General features: G+C 34.8%; 1 protein-coding gene across 3 annotated transcripts; it reads right to left on the bottom strand.

Annotated features, from left to right (window-relative positions):
• Positions 1 to 658: 658 nt before the first annotated feature.
• On the bottom strand, positions 659 to 17,813 carry LOC128166291 (probable global transcription activator SNF2L2). Of its 3 annotated transcripts, XM_052831373.1 has the most exons (34): positions 17,697 to 17,813; positions 16,812 to 17,586; positions 16,153 to 16,356; positions 15,748 to 16,045; positions 15,510 to 15,636; positions 15,223 to 15,396; positions 14,745 to 14,918; positions 14,468 to 14,650; positions 14,030 to 14,154; positions 13,848 to 13,911; positions 13,705 to 13,758; positions 13,343 to 13,392; positions 13,004 to 13,151; positions 12,666 to 12,829; positions 12,396 to 12,573; positions 12,110 to 12,238; positions 11,871 to 11,984; positions 11,580 to 11,693; positions 11,365 to 11,472; positions 11,114 to 11,247; positions 10,804 to 10,946; positions 10,516 to 10,703; positions 10,159 to 10,389; positions 7,809 to 7,838; positions 4,332 to 4,409; positions 4,097 to 4,204; positions 3,896 to 4,006; positions 3,594 to 3,799; positions 3,230 to 3,335; positions 2,949 to 3,050; positions 1,985 to 2,156; positions 1,411 to 1,454; positions 1,208 to 1,297; positions 659 to 885 (listed from the first exon to the last, which is right to left on the bottom strand). In XM_052831373.1, exons 1-34 carry the CDS (start codon positions 17,796 to 17,798, stop codon positions 874 to 876), a joined length of 5,040 nt encoding a protein of 1,679 aa, XP_052687333.1. In that variant the 5' UTR covers positions 17,799 to 17,813; the 3' UTR covers positions 659 to 873. The 3 variants fall into 3 exon arrangements, with proteins under 3 accessions (XP_052687333.1, XP_052687334.1, XP_052687335.1); XM_052831374.1 differs by lacking the exon at positions 7,809 to 7,838 and having other exon boundaries at positions 17,697 to 17,805; XM_052831375.1 differs by lacking the exon at positions 13,705 to 13,758 and having other exon boundaries at positions 17,697 to 17,805.
• Between the last annotated feature and the right edge of the window lie 1,587 nt (positions 17,814 to 19,400).

The following is a 19,400-nucleotide window of genomic DNA, read 5'->3' as shown; positions in this document are numbered from 1 at the left end:
TCTGAAATTTATGGCCCAGATTTAGCATCGTGTGTTAAGTTCACAAGTCTGTCTAGATGCACCATCCTTGCAAGTTTGGTGAAGATAGGACAAGTAATAACTTAGATACAGGGCCTGCTCCAAAAATTTAACCCAGGTCCGGATGCCAATGCCAAGTGTGTGGCATAAACTCTCCCCGCCTTCTTCTCAGTAGGCAAACAATTCTAAGATATTTTCCTACAGATGTCATCACTTTACTTGCCTCAAAATATCATTTTAACACAATCACCAGGCCTGTAAAATTAATGTGTGTTTTTTTTTTACACATAAAACTGCACATGAAGTTTGCATATTTCACTTTTCAAGTTCTGTTGGTGCATTTCAGAGTAGGGCCAGGCAAGTAAAGCATCGATATTGGTAGTCAATTGACAAAGAATTTTATAATAATAGTTATTTTGTCAGAATGTGTTAAATGACAAGGTTAATCAGCTCAAACTAGTGCAATTTTTTTGTGAGCTATAAATTGCAAGTTTTTTTTTTATTGGAGAAACTGAAGCTCCACGGCTTGTCAACCTGAATTTTCCTGCTTATCAGCAGCTAGGAAATAGCATTAGGTTACCAATGTTTACATATAAATATATCAGTACATGTATTTGTAATTAAAATTCAATACAGAACAGACATTGTTACTACACTTTATTTACTTATGTCATTGCACTGAATCAACAAAACAATGGTCACTAAACAATGATAATTGATTACACTGAACACAGCTTTACATACATGTATACAAAATAGATCAATATAATTATGTAGTATAATATAGTCAAAACTCAAGATAAGTCCTGAATCACACAGCGCCTGGCCATTGTACTTTTCACTGTCTTCTGTCACTCATTCATAGTCCTACAACAAACAACCAAACCATTATGAGAGTACATGATAAATATGACAGAAGTATATACATGTAATGGTCCCTCTCTCTCTCATGGTGTCCCAATTTTTTTTCCTTATTGGTATTTATCTAAAATTTCCTGCAACTAGCGGTTCGATTCATAACATGATGATTTAAATTCTTATGCTTTTTTTCTTTTATAAACATGAGTTTTGTAATCTAATGTACAATATTTCAGTCTTTGAAGGTAATACATGTCTTATTGAAGGACATATATATCAAACAATATTGGGTCAATTCACTGTTCACATATCTATACCGTTTATTTCATACCTCATCTGTTTCATCATCTTCATCACTGATTACAGGCTTAGCCTTGCCACGAGATTTTCTCTTTTTAGAACTCTCTGCCTTATCTTTTTTCTGCAAGAAGAAGAACATTTTTTATGTAGACTTACATTTACTGAAGTAATTAAAACACATCTACATCAACAAAGAAACAAATCAACAATAAAGAACTGTGAAAGAAATAATACCTTCTTGGACTTGTCTTTTTTGTGTTTTTTGCTTGAAGATGCACCTGTCAAATACAAGTTCAGAATTGCAAAAAATTGTACTTGTTATTTTAAAACAACTTGTTACATAATGAATAAGTGAAAAGAAAGTTCTTAAACATACAGTATTGGTACAAATGTACTTCTTCAACAGAAACAGCATAGATAAATTTCCAACATACTGGTTATAAATAAGGAATAAGGAATCATTCTTTGAGTATTATGAGGTGATAATTTTGGTCGGGCGTGATCAAATCCAATAAAGCCCGAAAGGCTTTATGATAGATTTGCTCACGCCCCGACTGAAATTATCACCTCATAATATTCAAAGAATGATTCCTTATTACTCATGTTTATATAATTTTAGGCCATCGTACGATTAAATCTTTAAATATAAATAAGCAAACCCCTCCGGCACCTCAATTTGGCGTCATTTGTATTATGGGTTACATAGTACAAAATCGATACGTAGTGTTATCACAGACAAAGACACTGGATAATGTAAATATATGATATTTTTGGCTGTTTCATACATGTACATATATCTTTTGCTTACCATCCTCATCTTCCTCTTCCTCCTCCTCATCCTCTCCCTTGCCATCCTCATCCTCTCCCTCATCTTCCTCATTACTGCTGCTGTTATCATCTGAGTAGGTCACGCCTTCCTTCTCCAGCCTCTCCCTGGCACTAGTAAACACTGATTTCAAAACAATGGAGTCCTCATAGATCTGTAAAAGAAACATCCTACTGTGATTGCAGAGTCTTAAAAATATTCCTTGTAATAACTGAGGTTAAGGAGCAAAATCCTCATGATAGAAACAAAAATAAATTAAGATACAAGGGTTTAATGGTAGTAGACCCAATAATATACATATGCCCAATTAGGGAAATGCTTTATGTTTGAAACAATAAATAATTGTATTTGGGTATAATTTTTAATCATTGATTTACCACTATGCATTTTAAATCTTGGTTTGACAACAAATATTATGGTTACATTAATATTAATGTGCATCACCTTTTGTGAATAGAGTAAAAATGACAATTTCAAAGATATGTAAATTTATGAACAATGAATAGTTTTTCTAATGAAAATTCTTGTCATGTATGCTTCTGATTTCTATTACTGTTGATTCAACAACAAAATCTACGCAATTGGTTTTCAAGAAATAATGATGAAACCACACAATCATGGATTAGTTATATTTTGGAAAATGAAACTGTAAACACAATACATTTGGCTGTGTATACTTTTTAGAGTTTTTTGGCAAAAAGCAACTTCCACTTAATCTAATACATGTACATTGCTAAATGTCATAAGTACATACAGTATGTGTGTAAGAATAGGTTCATCCAGAAATATGCTTATTCAAATCCAAGAAAACTTCTGAAAAAATCATATCCATCAAATATCGTACACGCCATAGGTAATACATTTACCATATGTCAATTAGGACAACATTACATGAGACATTTCTTAAAATGTGATAAAAACATAGTACATGTATAAGAGTTCTTACCAGTGATCCCTCAATGTTGTAAGACTGAGCATTCTCACACAGAAGCATAACGTCTGTCTCCAGGTCATCCAGACTGCGATATCTGTGATCTCGAATTCTTTGCTGTAAATAACAGGGTTTGAATTGTATTATCAATGATATTGACTAATATCACTAAATAACTAACAATGGTACACATAAAATATGTGCAACAGACAGAGTTTTCTTCTTCATACAGATTTAAACAAGGGGTGAGACAAAGACTATCCTGTTTAATACTTGTATGTATAAGAAATATTAACCTTGATTTTCTTAAAATCCACAGGCTTTGCAATGATCTCATAGTACTCTGGCAAATCTTTCTTTGATGGCAGCTGGAAGAATGCTTCACTCAGGACTCTGTCATCTCTAAAATCAAAATGAATTATATCATTACATACTTTCAATTTACAAAGCACCCTGATCCTGTTTTCCAACTCCTTAAAGTAGAGTTTTTAAAGGAAAAGTCATCCCCAGCAATATGAGACAAAAGAACTTTTCTTTTTATAGTCATCATACAGTTCAAAAGTTGTAAGTTATGAGCATCACAAAAAATTCCAAAATTATATTCATAGTATAACACAGTGAAACTGTTATTAAAGTACCACTGTTACAAACAGGACCTACCTGTCTTTGTAGTTGAGTACAACATCCAGTATCTTCTTCATTATAGAGGTCAGCTTGCGGGGGTTGGGTGGGAGTTTCTCCACTGGGGGACGACCTCGCTTCTTTTTGGGCTTTGATTCCTCATCTTTCTCTGGCTTTCTCTTTTTGGGTTTCTTTGATTTCTGCTTTACGGTTTCAACTTCATCTAAATTGCCTTCCTCAATAGCCTATAAAATCATTCATGAAATCAGCAACATACAGAATGGATTTCGATAAGTTTTTCACTTTTTCCATAATATATGCTTGCATAATTTGTTTCCTACCTTGATCCATTGTTTCTCTGTAAGAGAGTCAGAATAATCAACCTCCTTTCTCTGTCGCGATCCTCTTCCAAATAATTTATCCTCCTCCTCTTCGTAAGTCAACCTTTCGACCTAGAACAAATAAAATCGAAAATAAATCCGGAACAATGATACCCTCAGTTCAATACTGATAAGTAATCTGAGAAGGTTTTGAGTTCTGACCTCCTTTTCATCTTTCAGAATCCATGTTGGCAACTCGGCTTCCTCAATCAAGCGCGGCTTTCGGTTTGGATTTCTGGCCTCTTCTCTTCTTCTCTCAATATCCATTTTCTGCATAATAAATATGAGCAAACATTAAAATAGCAAAGACACAATCTTAGACAAATTCCATGTCACTGATCTAGTACATGTACCAGGTTGATCTAACCCTGGAAGGATAATACATTCATGACATTACCTGGTAAAGGTCAAACTCGTCCTCAGATCTTGCCAACATCTGATTGATAGTCTCATCATCAGGAACTTCATCCTCTTCCTACAATACACATTTGCAATGTACAGTAAGTTAATTTCTCTCAGGCCATCATTAAAAATATCTATGTTTCCCCTAACCCGACCCTAAATTTTGAAGTTAGGTAGGTAGATAGGTAAATAATTTTTTTTCTGTCAGGGCACAATATAAAATGCATTGTAAATTAAAAAACATAGGTAATCACAGATTACAAAGCTCAACGAGACGAGGCATCACCTTTATGAGGAATCACCTTTATGAGACCACCTTTATCATATTATTTGAAAATCATAGTTAATAATGATCTTGGATATACATGGATACTGTTTTGACACAATAATATCATTGTATAATAATCATATGTTCATTTCATAGGGTATTATATGATACAATGTTTATCAATGCAATAATATAAAATCAATATTGCATCCTATGATACCTACAATACATATCATGTAGTACAATAAAATACTGTAATAAATGATGATATATGATATTGACACATATGATATGACATTTTATCTTCTTATACATTATTGTATTTGATCACATAATACAATATCATAATATATTATGAAATTGATATTATATGATACAATATAATAATATATGATACAATATCATATCACATAATACATCACAATATAATAACATATGATATTATATTGTATCATATTGTATCATATTTGATACAAAATAGGATATTGTATCATATGATACAATAAAATTAGATACAACATTGTATCATATTAATTGAAACAATATCATGTGATACAGTAATATATCATATCATACAATATCATTATACTTTTATTGTATAATATGATACAATATCACATTATACAATATCAAATAATACATTTTCATATGATATAATAATACATTATATAAACCAATATCATATTATACAATATTGTATCACATGATACGATATATATTATACAATATCATATCAAATGATACAATTTTATATGTTGCAATATCATATGAAATAGCATGTGATAAAATAGTTTATTATACAATATCATATAATACAATATTGTATCATAATAAACAATACTATACATAACAATATCATGATACAATTCATATCATAATGTACAAAGAAATTGATACAATATCATATCGTATCATATAACTTTTTACAATATAATATATGATATAATATTGTATCATATAAAGCAATAGTGTATCATATCATACAATACTCTATCATAGGAATCATATTATATCATTTAACAACGAACACATCTATCAAGCAGGTTTGAGATAGGAGAATTTTTTTAGCATCCTTGATAATGGAGATCTGCATCTGAAGCTACCTCTGCGGTTCATTAATATTATAGTTAAATCAACTATGCAAGCTATTATCTACAAAATATGTGACCTGTTCCAAAAAAACAAATCTCATCCAGCATCTGAAACCTAAGCCTCAGATTCAGCATTCAAGCCTGCCAGGGGCATCAGTATCATAAGATGCATCATCCATGCAAGTTTGGTGAAGTTAGAACCAGTAATAACTAAGATATAATCATAAGAGAGCACCTGCTCAAAAACATCTGCTCTTAAAACCTTAACCTCCCTCCAGCATCTGAAACCTATGGGTCAAATTCAGCATTCATGCCTGTCAGGTGCATCAGTATCATAAGACACACCATCTATGCAAGTTTAGTAAAGTTAGGACCAGTAATAACTAAGATAAATTTTTTAGCATCCTTGTAATGAAGATCAGGCTCTGCATCTGAAGCTACCTCTGCGATTTATTTATATTTTAGTTCAATTAACTATGCAAGTTTGAAATAGTACTAAAATTTATTAAACATGTGACCTGTTCCAAAAAACTTAACCTTATCCAGCATCCGAAACCTTTGGCTCAGATTCAGCATTCAAGCCTGTCAGGTGCATCAGTATCATAAGACGTATCATCAATGCAAGTTTTATGAAGTAAGGACCAGTAATAACTAAGATATAATCATCAAAGGGCACCTGCTCCAAAAAACTTTAACCAGCTCTAAAAACCTTAACCTCCTTCAGCATCCGAAACCTTTGGCTCAGATTCTGCATTCATGTCTGTCAGGTGCATCAGTATTATAAGACACACCATCTATGCAAGTTTGGTGAAGCTAGGACCAGTAATAACTAAGATATAATCATCAAAGGGCACCTGCTCCAAAAACTTTAACCAGCTCTAAAAACCTTAACCTCATCCAGCATCTGAAACCTATGGCTCAGATTCAGCATTAAAGCATGTCTGGTGCATCAGTATCATAAGATGCACCATCCATGCAAGTTTGGTGAAGTTAGGACCAGTAGTAACCTAGAAATTGCTATCAAAGGGCACCTGCACCAAAAACTTTAACCTGCTCCAAAAACCTTAACCTCCTCCAGCATCTGAAACTCATGGCCCTGATTCAGCATTAAAGTCTTTCAAGTTCATGGGTAGGTCAAGATGCACCATCCATGCAAGTTTGGTGAAGATAGGACAAGTAATAACTTAGATACAGGACCTGCAACAAAAACTTTAACCAGGTCCGGACGCCGAGGGTATAGCATAAGCTCCCCCGACTTCGTCTCGGTGAGCTAATGAAAAAAAAATAAATCAATTCTTTAAATAATTACAAAACTAAAAAAACATTACAAGCTGTAAAACTATTTTTGGGAGTTGATTTTAATCAACTCTCCTATGCAGTTACTCTGGCAAACCGAAAGTGAAACAGTGTTTAAACCTAAGCACAAATCATTACCACGGACAAGAGTAAGGTCTTGAAAAAATAAGCGATAAATTCTCAGTAATGTATGCTGAACCATTGTATTTCGAAGAAATGTATTACGAATACGTTGAAAATAATCAGATTTTAAATAGTACGAACAATTTGGATTTTTTTTTGTAGTCGAATGTATTCCTACGCCATAGTATTCATCCAGACGCTCGACTGTCTCCGTAAATCTCTGACAAGAAGATAGTCTCTCTTGCTTGTCGAAGTTTAACGGACACAGCCGATCATTTGGTTTAACGAGACAAGAGTTTGATAATGCTTGGATCCATACAATTTTTAGAAATATTTCGATTACTGATACATAATTTGATGGAATTAATTCTATCTTTGAGGACGTTGTTTACTCAGGGTTTGAGTTCTCAAATTCAGGTTTTTATAATGTTCAATGTCATGAGTAAAATTTGTTTTAAACACTAAAAGTATGTATGTAATGAATTATTATTGACAAACCATTCGATATTTTTACTATATAATAGAATTAGGCTCAAACAAAGTTGGGCTTTTAGCAAAACAGAGGAAATTCGGACTAAAATTTTCAGATTTTGTTTTTCACTGAAATATTTTTGGTAGCACAGTAATATTCAAAGTTCAGATTATATTTGTTTGTTAACATAATTTTGCATATTTTCTGTTGGTTTTATCTCACCTTTTCGTTTAGATTTTCGAATGGCACACACTACAACAATATTGAAAAATGTTTAAAAACGATAAAAGACACCATATCTCAAAATTTTGATCATTGACCTCATATAACTTTAATGCCTGCAGTGAGGTCAATATACCTAGTTTAATGCTATAAATGTTTAAGTATTATCATCATTCGGTTTTTTGTAAAATTGAATCAAAAAAAGGAAGGAATTTGAAAACTGATAGAGGAAATTCGGACTGGAATATTCATAAAAATTGTGAAAGAAAACTTATTGCTTTGTGTCTGTTAAGCGTCACTGCCATTCATAAACTGTATTACATTTTAGAAGCAGTTTAGCAATTTGTATTATTTTCACAATTCAGAAAATTTCAATAACAATGTTAAATTTTTAGTGACTTTTCTTAAAATTTAAAAAAATATTTTGTGACCATTATCTCAAAAAGTAGGTCATTGACCCACTTTAATAGCACTACCGTGATAGGTCTTGAACACACAAAAGATGGTTTTTCATTATAGTCAGTGGAATTTTTTTAATTCTGAGTAAACGTATACCTTAAATATTACACAACATGATTTGTATGGGGTTTTCTCAATTTTTTTGTCGGAAGTCCGAGAATTTATATTATAAAAATGTGCATAATTCAAACACAGATTAAAAACTACTTGCCATACAAAATAACATATCACTGATTTTATAGTTAATTATAAAAGATAAAATCAACTCCCGTTAGTATTACAGTACTTTGATTATACTTGTGCTGATGGAATGTTCAACAAAATTAATATCGGATTCACAATTTGATATTGTTCATCTTAGATTTTAACATGTTTGATTCAATGACTAGATGCGCATGAATACATTCATTATCATTTGTATGTTGATGTACATGTAAACCTATATTTAAATATATTTTTTAAAATTTAAAATGATCATAATGTACCTACTTCATAGTATCGATTAATTTTCAAAATTTGGTATATAGAATGTCTAAAAGTATATTAAAACAATAATATTTGCTAAACTTAAGGTAATTTATTAAATGTAAAAATTTGTGAAGTCATATTTGATGATTCTACAAGAGTAAGGTTACACAAAATCACTACACTTGCAGATAATGTTCTTCTTTGACAAGGAAATTTTAACCCAAATTTGTAACATACTGCTAGGGAAGAAATAATTTTTAGATACTTAAGATTTTTGTAAATTTACCTACGTGTAATTTCATTTTAATTATAGTCATAACCAAAACCCAACTCATTTGTATCTGTTGATTTGAAATTTGAAAAGTTAAGAGAACTGTTTAAATTTTTAAACATAAAGAGTTTTTAATTTCACAGGTACCAACCTAATTTTTGGGAGAGGGGGAGAATTTGACATCAGGGAGACTGTCAATATTTGATATAGCATAACTTACAAGAATGATGATATACACAGATTCAACCTTAATTAAAATTGGATTAAACTTTAAGCAAGTAAATAAAAAGTAAAACAACTTCTTAAAGTTTTAAAAACTTATCCAATCTATTAAATTTAATGATTTGATGTATTCATACATTTTTAGACGAAATGTTTTGTACATGTAATTGTGTTAGCTAAATGACAAATGAAATCAGTCTCTGTACTTCTGTGTATTTTGGAGGCATTAGTCCAACCTTTTGACCCAATTACAACCATTGTGTAGAGGATCATTTTATTTTTTAAGATAACTGTAGGCAGATTGTTTTATGATTATTTTAGCATTAATTTGGTCGAGTTATTAATTAATTACAGGTTACCGACTAATTCTGATATCAACACTAAAAGTTATAAACATCGGTTGTAATTTTCAAAGCAGTGCAGGCTACAGTACATATTGAATCACTCTTATTTTTTACCCATAAAAGATAAGACAATCGATTAATCACAAAAGTGGTTAACTGAGGCTGTGGAAACGTCTGTTGAATTAAATTAATGATTATCATTTTAATGTCTCTGGGGTTAATTTACACGATCGTGCACTAAGAACACATTCTCTTTCGGAGGAATTTCAGGGGAAGATACTGATCATAAAGCGAGTATTTTGCCAATGTTAATGATCGCGGCTTTCAAAATGATTGGAAAACGAAAGAAATGTGGGTCTTCTAAAAACGATTTTAAGTAAAATTAGGTTTCTTTATAATTTTCAATGTGGTGAAAAAAACCAATTCAGTCGGTGGGATATAATTGGGTCGGTCGCGTTAGGGGAAACATAAATATTTTTAATTTTGGCCTCACGATCATTTAAATATTACATGTAGTTACAGGGCCAAGGAACTACTTCTCATATTGTTCCATTTTTATAAATCAAAGAATTGTCCACAAACTGACCTCCACTTCCTCATTTTCCTGTTCCAGAATGGACTGTAGAAGCTGCTGCCGCTCATAGCCCCGGGACTTCTGGTCAAACATACCGGCCTGAATGACCTTTTCATCGACGTTCAGTTTGAAGCGAGCGGCTGCCAGGATCTTCTCCTCCACTGAGTTCACAGTCATCAGACGCAGCACTCTGACCTCGTTCTTCTGTCCAATTCTGTGAGCTCTGTCTTGAGCTTGGAGATCCTAAAAACAACAATCACTTTTATAACTTTTGGAACATCAATTTTTATTTTACCATTTATAAACAACCAAAACATTAAAAGAATTATGTAGATTTTTCTGTTCAGTTCTACAATTCTTTTGTTCTACCTGATGAGGATTCCAATCTGAATCATAAATGATGACGGTGTCTGCAGCCTGCAGATTCAGACCTAAGCCCCCAGCCCTGGTACTCAATAAGAATAAGAAGTAAGGGGAATCCTTCTGGTTGAACAACTCTAGCAGTTGTCCACGATCTTCAGATTTTGTTGTTCCATCCAGACGCAGGTATCTATATCCTACAAAAGCAATTAACATTGTATCCATTATTGCATCCATAAGATATTTGAAAGGAAGAGAAAGGTTTCACTCAACATTATGAATGTTCTATTCACATACCTCTGTACAAGAAATAGTCCTCCAGTATACTCATCAGTGATGTCATCTGACAGAAAAGCAAGACACGGTGGTTTAGAGTCTTCAGCTTGGGCAGTACACGGTCCAAGAACTCAAACTTGCCAGAGCTTCTATACAAGTCAGGTCTGTAAACATACATACATGTAAATCATGTCTTTGTAGATGACAAATTGTATTTCATGTTAAATTTAATTCCACTTATCAAGGTCGTTATGTATCAAATTCATTCTTGATTCAAAGATGAATCTAATTCATCGTATTGGTGTACAAACTCGTTAAACTGGGTACTTGCCCACTGATAGAGGCACCAGTGCCTCCTTGATGTTCTGCAATGGCTTCCTCCAGATGTTGGAAAATGAAAGGATGATTACAAATCTTCCTCAGCTGCATGATCGTGTTCATCATGGCCTTAGATCCACCACGGCCCTAAAAAAAAGAAAGTTCAGTTTTACAATACACTGTTACAGAACTATATGTACAAGTAATTCATTCACAAAGAGCCCAACACTTTCTTGTCATACAGTTTGTAACAAAACACCATACCTTCTTATCTTTTTCTGACCCATCAGTAAGCAGAATTCCTTTGGCCTGCATATGTCTATACACACATCTCTGGAGGGCAGACATTTCACACTTGATCACATACTCCACCTATAAATTATACAGTAAAAATATACATGAATATGAAAACAAATCTGTGGAAAACAATGACAACTGTAATACATGTACATGACTAAGTTACAGTCATTAATTTGTACCTTATCAGGAAGCTGTGACTCCACCTCTTTCTTAAGACGACGGAGTAAGAAAGGTCTCAAGACCTTGTGCAAACGTCGGATAATCAGCAAGGTTTCTTCCTGATTCAGCTCAACCTGTTACAAAAGTTAACCAGAGTTATAAACTTTAAAGCATGACTGTCTGAGCTTTAATTTTTTTTTACAAGTACATGTATTGGGTATAACTCTGGGGGGAAAAATCCCAATGACTATACTTGCATATGTTTAGCAAAGGAATTAACCAACTCTTTCTAATTAAGCAATATCAAATACCTTTTCTCCAGTCATGGCAAATGGAGCATTGAACCACTGCTCAAATGTAGAGCAGGACTTGAAGATACTTGGTAGCAAAAAGTTCAACAGGGCCCACAACTCTGGCAATTTGTTCTGTAAAAATCCCGATATATATTTTTTATACATGTACATGCATATCAATCAAAGGGTCACAATTCAGCCATCACATCAGATGCTGAATTTGTAATAAATGTGCATGAACTTCATGTCTCAGTTACCTGTAAAGGTGTTCCAGTCAGAAGGAGGCGGTGGGGTGCGCAGTAATGGGTGTTCAACACCTGTGTCAGTTTACAGTGGTGATTCTTCATACGATGTCCCTCATCAATGATCATGTATCTCCACCTCAACTGCAATGTTTAAGATATCAATTCAGATTTCACAACCTGATAATTCTTTGTTCTATACACCAACGCCAAACAGTCCACATCAAGCAAATATTTAGCATCTATCAGTAATTGCAATACATTGTAATATACAAGCACATGTGGATATGTTCTGTGTTACCTTAGACAAAGCAGCTTTGTCCTTAATGATGTACTCGTATGTTGTAAGTAGTACATTAAACTTGGCAGCCTTTAACTGTGGCACCAGCAAGCGTCTAGTTGTAGGCGATCCTTTGTAAGCAATCTTAACTACAGATGGGGCCCATTTTTCAAACTCCAGCACCCAATTTGATAATGTCCTACAACAAAAATGACAATCATATGAAAGTAAATGCAAACTAATTTTGTCAAAAGATCAAAAATTAAATAATTTGGATTTTTTTTTACTTACGACAGGGGCACAATAATCAAGAAGGGACCATTGACTTTTTTCCGTTCCATCAGATAAGTAATCAGTCCAATGGTCTGAATGGTCTTCCCGAGGCCCATTTCATCGGCCAGGATTCCATTCAAATGGTTGTTATACAAGGACACCAACCATTCCAATCCTTTTATCTACAAAAATAAAAAATGTTTGCACTTAAAACAAAAAAGTTTGATACATGTACATCCAGTATATACATGTAATAGTGGCCAACTTGGTTTTTTATTATGGGTTATTTTGGCTCTCTGAAGGAAGAAACCTGGATTAAGGAAAACATTGAATACACTGTACATTTACAAACATACCTGGTACTCCTTCAGTTTGCCATTGACCATGATAGAGGCCTGTTCTGTGACGTGTTCATGCACAGTGTGAGCCACAGAGTAGTAGCTCTTCTCCTCAGCCTTGGTGGCACTGCGATGGTACTCATCGTCTACTTCTTGGGAAGCTTGTCTGATGATACAAGACATACAATGCAAAGTTACTGTTATCATAATGACAGATCATCACAATGTCTATGTTTAATATTTACTATTTTAATGCAGATATCTGTGTATGCGATTTTAAAAAAATAAAGAGAACAACATGTCTCCTCTTCTGAAAAGTGGAGACATAATTATAAACTGTCAAAATCAGATTCTTACGTAATGACTTCCTTGGCCATGCCTTCATCAATGTCATCAGGACTTGTGAGCTAAAATGGAAGGAAAATGGAAGCTGAATTTCAATATTGGATCTAAATATGCATACCAGAGGTAACAACATACAGAAAGAAAGTACAGAATTTTATAAACATGTGTTCAGGAACCCAATTTCTTGAGCATAACACCCTTATTGGTATCAAATTTGGTTATAATTAATTTTTGATAGAGGTTCTTTGATCTTTGTCTTTCAGTTCACCGTGAATGAAGTCTGTATGGAAAGGAAATGCAGAAAAACCAAAGCACATTACAGCCCTCTCCCCCTTCCTAAATCTCTTGCGTACAAATTTGTACATCAGGATTACCTTGGGCAGCATCTTCTCTGGCTTTGCAAGTAAAGAAGATTCTTCCTGTTCAGGCTAAACAATAAGAAATTAAATGTTTAATGATATTGATGAATACGACATTGTAAGATATAAGAATCTATGCGAGTGCTATAGTGTCTCACCTCTTCCTCTTCCTCGTCTCCAGATCCCGATTCTTCTCCATCGTCACGAGGAGCTACCTCATAACTGTAAGGATTGCAAAGTAAGCTATACACCAAAGTTTAAATCAGTAGTTAAAACTATGCCATCACAATTCAGAATATAGCTGGAGATGGCTGGAACATAATGCTTATTATTGACTTACCCAGGATTCAGTTCCAACCAGGTTTCCAGTTGGCTTGTCAATGGGGCATCATCTCCTGAGAGTACTTTGCCAGTGGATGTCTCAATAACAGACACTCTCATCTCACTCATGTTAGAATCCCCATCCTGTAAGAATATAATGCTGAATTTCACCTACATGTACATGTAACTCTCATTTAACACTTATAAGAAGTATTAAAACTTCTACAACCCCTATCATTTTTAATCTTTTTTATTATTCAAACCATGATTTTTCATTTTATTCAGATTTCAAGACAGGCTTTTTGCCTTTAGTACAACAATTTACATGTAATAATGACATCATTGAATTTTAAGTCAATAACTGGGTTACGTGTTCACTGCTAGTCTGTACTAGATGAACTTGTTCACACAAAAATCTAACAACAATTAATCTTTGACATTTGGAACGCTCACAAACCTCTGCCTTATCTTCCCTCTTCTTCTTGCGACGCTTCTGTTTCTTTTTCTTCAGGTCCTCTTTGTGCTGAGCCACCAGTGTCATCAGGTTAGATATATACTCGTCTGTCTGGGCCAGCAGATAAGCAAGACGCTTGTCCTTCTTCTGGTCAATCAGCTTCCTGTACCCTTCTTCATCTTCCTCCTGGAAACAAAAGTTTCAGGCAGCAATGAGGACATGATCATAGTAAATATATGTACTCTTGAACTTATTCAATACACAAAGCAAATGTACTTACCATAAGTCTCCTCATACGCTCTTTCTCTAATCTTTCTTGTTCTTTTTTCTGTTCCCTTTCTGTGTTGGCATGATGAACCATCATGGCTTTATTGAGTTTTCCAACCTTATTGGTAACATTGCGATGGAATTCTTTGAATTCCTTTGCATGTTGCAGAACAGCATTCAGATATTCCTACGTCATAAGACAGTCAATAATATATAAGCAGTTTAAATTGTTTCATTCAAATACAGTTGTAATTCATATGAATATCAAATAAAACAAAATATCAATGAAAGCTGTACCAATTTACATGTACTGTAATTCCAAACTAATTGTGAGGAATTATGATTCTAGCAATTTGATAAAAATAATGGAAATGTAGAATTTAGTACTTGCTTAAAATAAAGAATATGCTAGATAAAACTATTACAATTATAATATGTAAACATACATGTTTATACACAAAACTCGTCTGCACTGTAGGATATTATCATACCTGGTGTTTGGCCCTCCTCTTTCTTTCCTGTTCAATTTTCTGCTGTTTCTCTAATTTCTCAGTGACTCTGGCTTCACGTAGGGAATGTCTCTTGTTTCTCTTGTAGGCTTTAGTATTCAGTGCAGTTTCTAGTGTAGTATCCTTTCTCATGCATGAAACAACCTCACTCCTTAGCTGTAATCAAATGAAATTACCATCATCATTTCTTGTTGCAGAATTACATGGACAAACACACCACCTGATTTTCAATTTGTAAGCAAAATGACAACCCATGGGTAGAAATTCACCTGTCTCTGGAAGTTTAGAAGCCTCAATGCCCTCAGTTCAATCATAGCTTTAGTTCTCATATCTTCTGGCATTGTAGCAGGCAGGTCTTGCAGTTCCTTAATTCTACTAGAAATTCTTGCTGCAATTCTGAAATACAAAACAAACAACTCATGCTTGAAGTCTGCTCTGACAGAATTCATTAGGTGACACAAGCAGTCAAAGGTCAGTACAATTCATTCAAAGGCCATATGTATCTACCTGTTTTCCCTTTCATTCAGTAGGTCAATAGGATTAAGTCCCTGTGGCTTGGCAACAGGAGCAATCTTGCTCTGTTTCTGTTGCATGACGGACTGAGAGGATGGCGGATGAGCGGCCCCATGTGGGCCTGCTTGAGAACCACCTTGCTGCTGACCAGGTGGTCTCTGGGGGAGCTGCCCTGCGCTGGTGTTGGGTGGGGCTTGTGTCATTTGTCCCCCAGAGAAGCCCGAGTTAAAGGCCTGGTTGTGAGGAGCTTGAGAGTTTGGGACCTGCCCTGGTGGTTGTCTACCACTTGGATCTGCATCAAATAGTATGGATACAATCAAACATAGAGACGTTAGAAGCTCCAATTCAATTTCCACTTTTACACATTTGTGAAATACCATCTGAGAATCTGAAACATACCTGGGGGTCTCTGCATTTGAGGCCCTCGTTTCCCCTCTATTGCCATTCTTATGTTATCTGGGATAGGTTGGTTTCTGGACAGTAGTTTGTATGCCATTATCTGAGCTCTTAGCTGAGACAGTTGCTGTTGATTGAAGGCAGTTTGTCTTCCTGAACCTTGGGATCCTCCAGGTCCACCCATTTGATTTGGCATGTTTGGTTGTCCTGTTTAAGGTATGTTTTCAAAACATTTATGAACAACATCATAAACAGTAATCATAGAAATCATATCTCCTGAATCAATTTGTCAGGGTAAGGATTTTTTCTTACAAGAACCCAAATATTAAATCATACATAATTCCTTAACACTCATTGACCATGAGATTAAGTTACAAACTCCTCTGTAAATGTACTAGTTTATCAAGAAAGAAATAATTCATTTGATATTCAAAACAAGGAAATGAAAGATAATTTTGGGGTAAGCTAATGGTGTAAGAACTTCTATAGAAATTCTTTTGTGGCATCTTAAACATCATGCTAAGTATGAAAAAATTTAATCCCCCCAATAATTATGCTTCTGCTGATTAGAACAATATTTTGGAAACACTACAATTAATTTGGTAGCCACTTCAAATCCATTTAAAATGTGTAATATAAAAACAGGAATAAATCAAAATCACCTTGCTGATCTGGCCTGTTAGGACCCCCCATTGGTGGCATGCTTCCTCCCATCTTGTGTGGCATGGCCCCTCCCTGTGGCATAGGATGTGGAGAGTTTGACCCCATTCCTGTGTTCATTGGCTGAGATCCTGACATATTACTTTGGCCAGCCATACTGGAATTCCCATGCATTCCTTGTCCTCCCATGGGATTGTAATTACCTCCAGCACTTGATCCAGACATCATTGGATTATTCATGGCAGGGTTATTACTGGGCATTCCCTGACCCATGCCCTGGCCCTGTGGAGGCATCACTTGCCCCATGTTCTGTCCTTGCGGTGGCATTCCTTGTCCCATGTTCTGTCCTTGAGGTGGCATCCCTTGACCCATTCCTTGACCCTGTGGTGGCATTCCTTGGCCCATACTTTGTCCCTGTGGACCCATTCCCTGACCCATTCCTTGGCCTTGAGGTGGCATTCCTTGATTCATATTCTGTCCCTGGTGTGGCATTGGCTGCATTCCTCCCATTCTATGTTGAGGACCACCCATTCCTTGCATCATATTTGGTTGGCTGCCGCCCATGTTTTGTGACCCTCCTCCCATGCTCTGAGATCCACCACTCATACTATGGGGTGGGCCTTGCATCATGTTGCCCTGGTAGTCTCCCATTCTCTGGTGGCCCATACTATGGTGCTGGCTTGGCATCCCTGGGTTTCTGGCCATATCAGCCATGGCTGCTAACTGTGCATACCTTGGGTCATCTTGCATTCCCTTCTCTTCCATTTGATTCATAGCCTGTAACAAGATTTTTTAAAAATAATAAAGCACGTGTAAAATTTCTTAAACTTTTTAATGTTTTTGCCTAAGAGGAAGGCATATGTGAGATATATGAAATAAAGATTTACCTTGTGTATCTTCTGTACGTTTTCTTGCTGTTGTTGCTGGGGAGGGTATGCTGGACCTGGGGGAGTTGCCCGCATCATCCCCCCATCGTCCCCTGAGGCCATAGCACCTCAAGGTTATATGATTAACCTGTCAAATTATAAGCAAATATGTTGGGAGCAAATCTTATCTTTATCATACAAACTACCAAAAAAAAAATCTAAATATTGCTTATATAAATATTCTCTGGATCAACTATTCAAAGTGGCTAGATTGTAAACATAAAAATCTTATTTATCCATAATATTCGATATTTTCCTGGCTTTTTCAGCAATTTATTTGCCAGAAAAACGTCAAAACTGGTACCCTTATGAAAACTGGATAATTGCTTTTTTGTCTCCGCTAAATTTTTTGAGAATATGTATATAAACTCAACAATATTGCTTAAAATAAAATACTACTCCATATTTTGATAATCACTGATACAATTGTAGTAGACCAAATATTCTCATGTTATTTAAAAAATGCACGAAATCAAAACAAATCGTGGCAATGTGAAAAAAGTATTCAACGGTCTGTTTATGTAGCTGCCGGTCTGTAGCTCCCGGTCTGAAAAAATTCGGATGGAGGACCTGGGAGCTACAGGGGGCCACCCATTAAAAAAATTGTTTATTTATAGCACAGAAAAATGTGCGTTAGTTTTGGACTGATTTACCTTATTTATACGCAAATTCTGTGAAAACAATTAGTACCATTAAATTCTTCAAGCAATTTACTACTGATATCGCCTCTTTATTTGCTTTAGACTTTATCCGAAACACGCTACCGACCTCGGAAAATCAAGTATGTTGAATTTACATCGAGATCGAGAGTCGCCACTTTTACATGTAAACAAAGTGCACCACATGAATTTACGGGACTGGTGATGGTGTTTAAAGACTATCCGAGGCAAGTGAAGAGATGATATCAGTAGTAAATTGCATGAAGAATTTAATGGTACTAATTGTTTTTACAGAATTTGCGTATAAATAAGGTAAATTAGTCGAAAACTAGCACACGTTTTTCTGCGCAATAAATATACAATTTTTTCAATGGGTGGCCCTGTAGCTCCCAGGTCGTCCATCCGAATTTTTCAGACCGGGAGCTACAGACCTGCAGCTATGTTTATGGGATGTAAGAACCCATAAAAATGATATTAGTGAGTAGAAGTTTCATCGTTTATTAATCATAGTAAAGAGTAAAACATTTGATTTGACACACAAATATTATAGACTCGAGATGATGATGCTGCCTCCGGTTAGAGGCGGCGAATTTTCAATTTTTGTTTCTGAAGTTTTCCTGGCTAGTAAAATGTCAAAATTGTTAAAAAGGCCAGGAAAACGTCATCTCTTTCGGACTCTATACAGATAGCTTCACCTTTTTTTATTGTATGGTATCCGAATGTAAATTGTATTAAATAATTAAAGCGTCCTACTAAATAGACATTGCAGTTTAGTGACACAATGTAATTTGTTATCCTAGTCAAAAGAATAGCGACTAAGATAAGCTTTAAAAATGAAAATAAGTAATCATACATCAAAACCGGAAAATTGCTTCGGCGAAACAATGCAATGTTGGCAGACGAATGATTTAGGGCTTAAAATCATACCAACTACACCCCCAAAGAATACTACATATCTTAAATCATAGAAAGGGTAAACAAACTTACCAAAAATGACAAGAGATCG

This window comes from Crassostrea angulata, chromosome 10 (genome assembly GCF_025612915.1).
Source record: "Crassostrea angulata isolate pt1a10 chromosome 10, ASM2561291v2, whole genome shotgun sequence".
NCBI lineage: Eukaryota > Metazoa > Mollusca > Bivalvia > Ostreida > Ostreidae > Magallana > Magallana angulata.
Note: the sequence above shows the minus strand (reverse complement) of the source record. Positions and strands in the feature narration are given on the sequence as shown.

Excerpts from the sequence above, each read along its gene's own strand:
- LOC128166291 (XM_052831373.1), bottom strand. The coding sequence starts at position 17,798 with ATGGCCTCAGGGGACGATGGGGGGATGATGCGGGCAACTCCCCCAGGT. Across the intron at positions 4,007-4,096 it reads TTCTGAAAGATGAAAAGGAG|GTCGAAAGGTTGACTTACGA; the intron begins GTCAGAACTCAA and ends TATTTGTTCTAG. Across the intron at positions 1,298-1,410 it reads AAAAAGACAAGTCCAAGAAG|AAAAAAGATAAGGCAGAGAG; the intron begins GTATTATTTCTT and ends TTCTTCTTGCAG.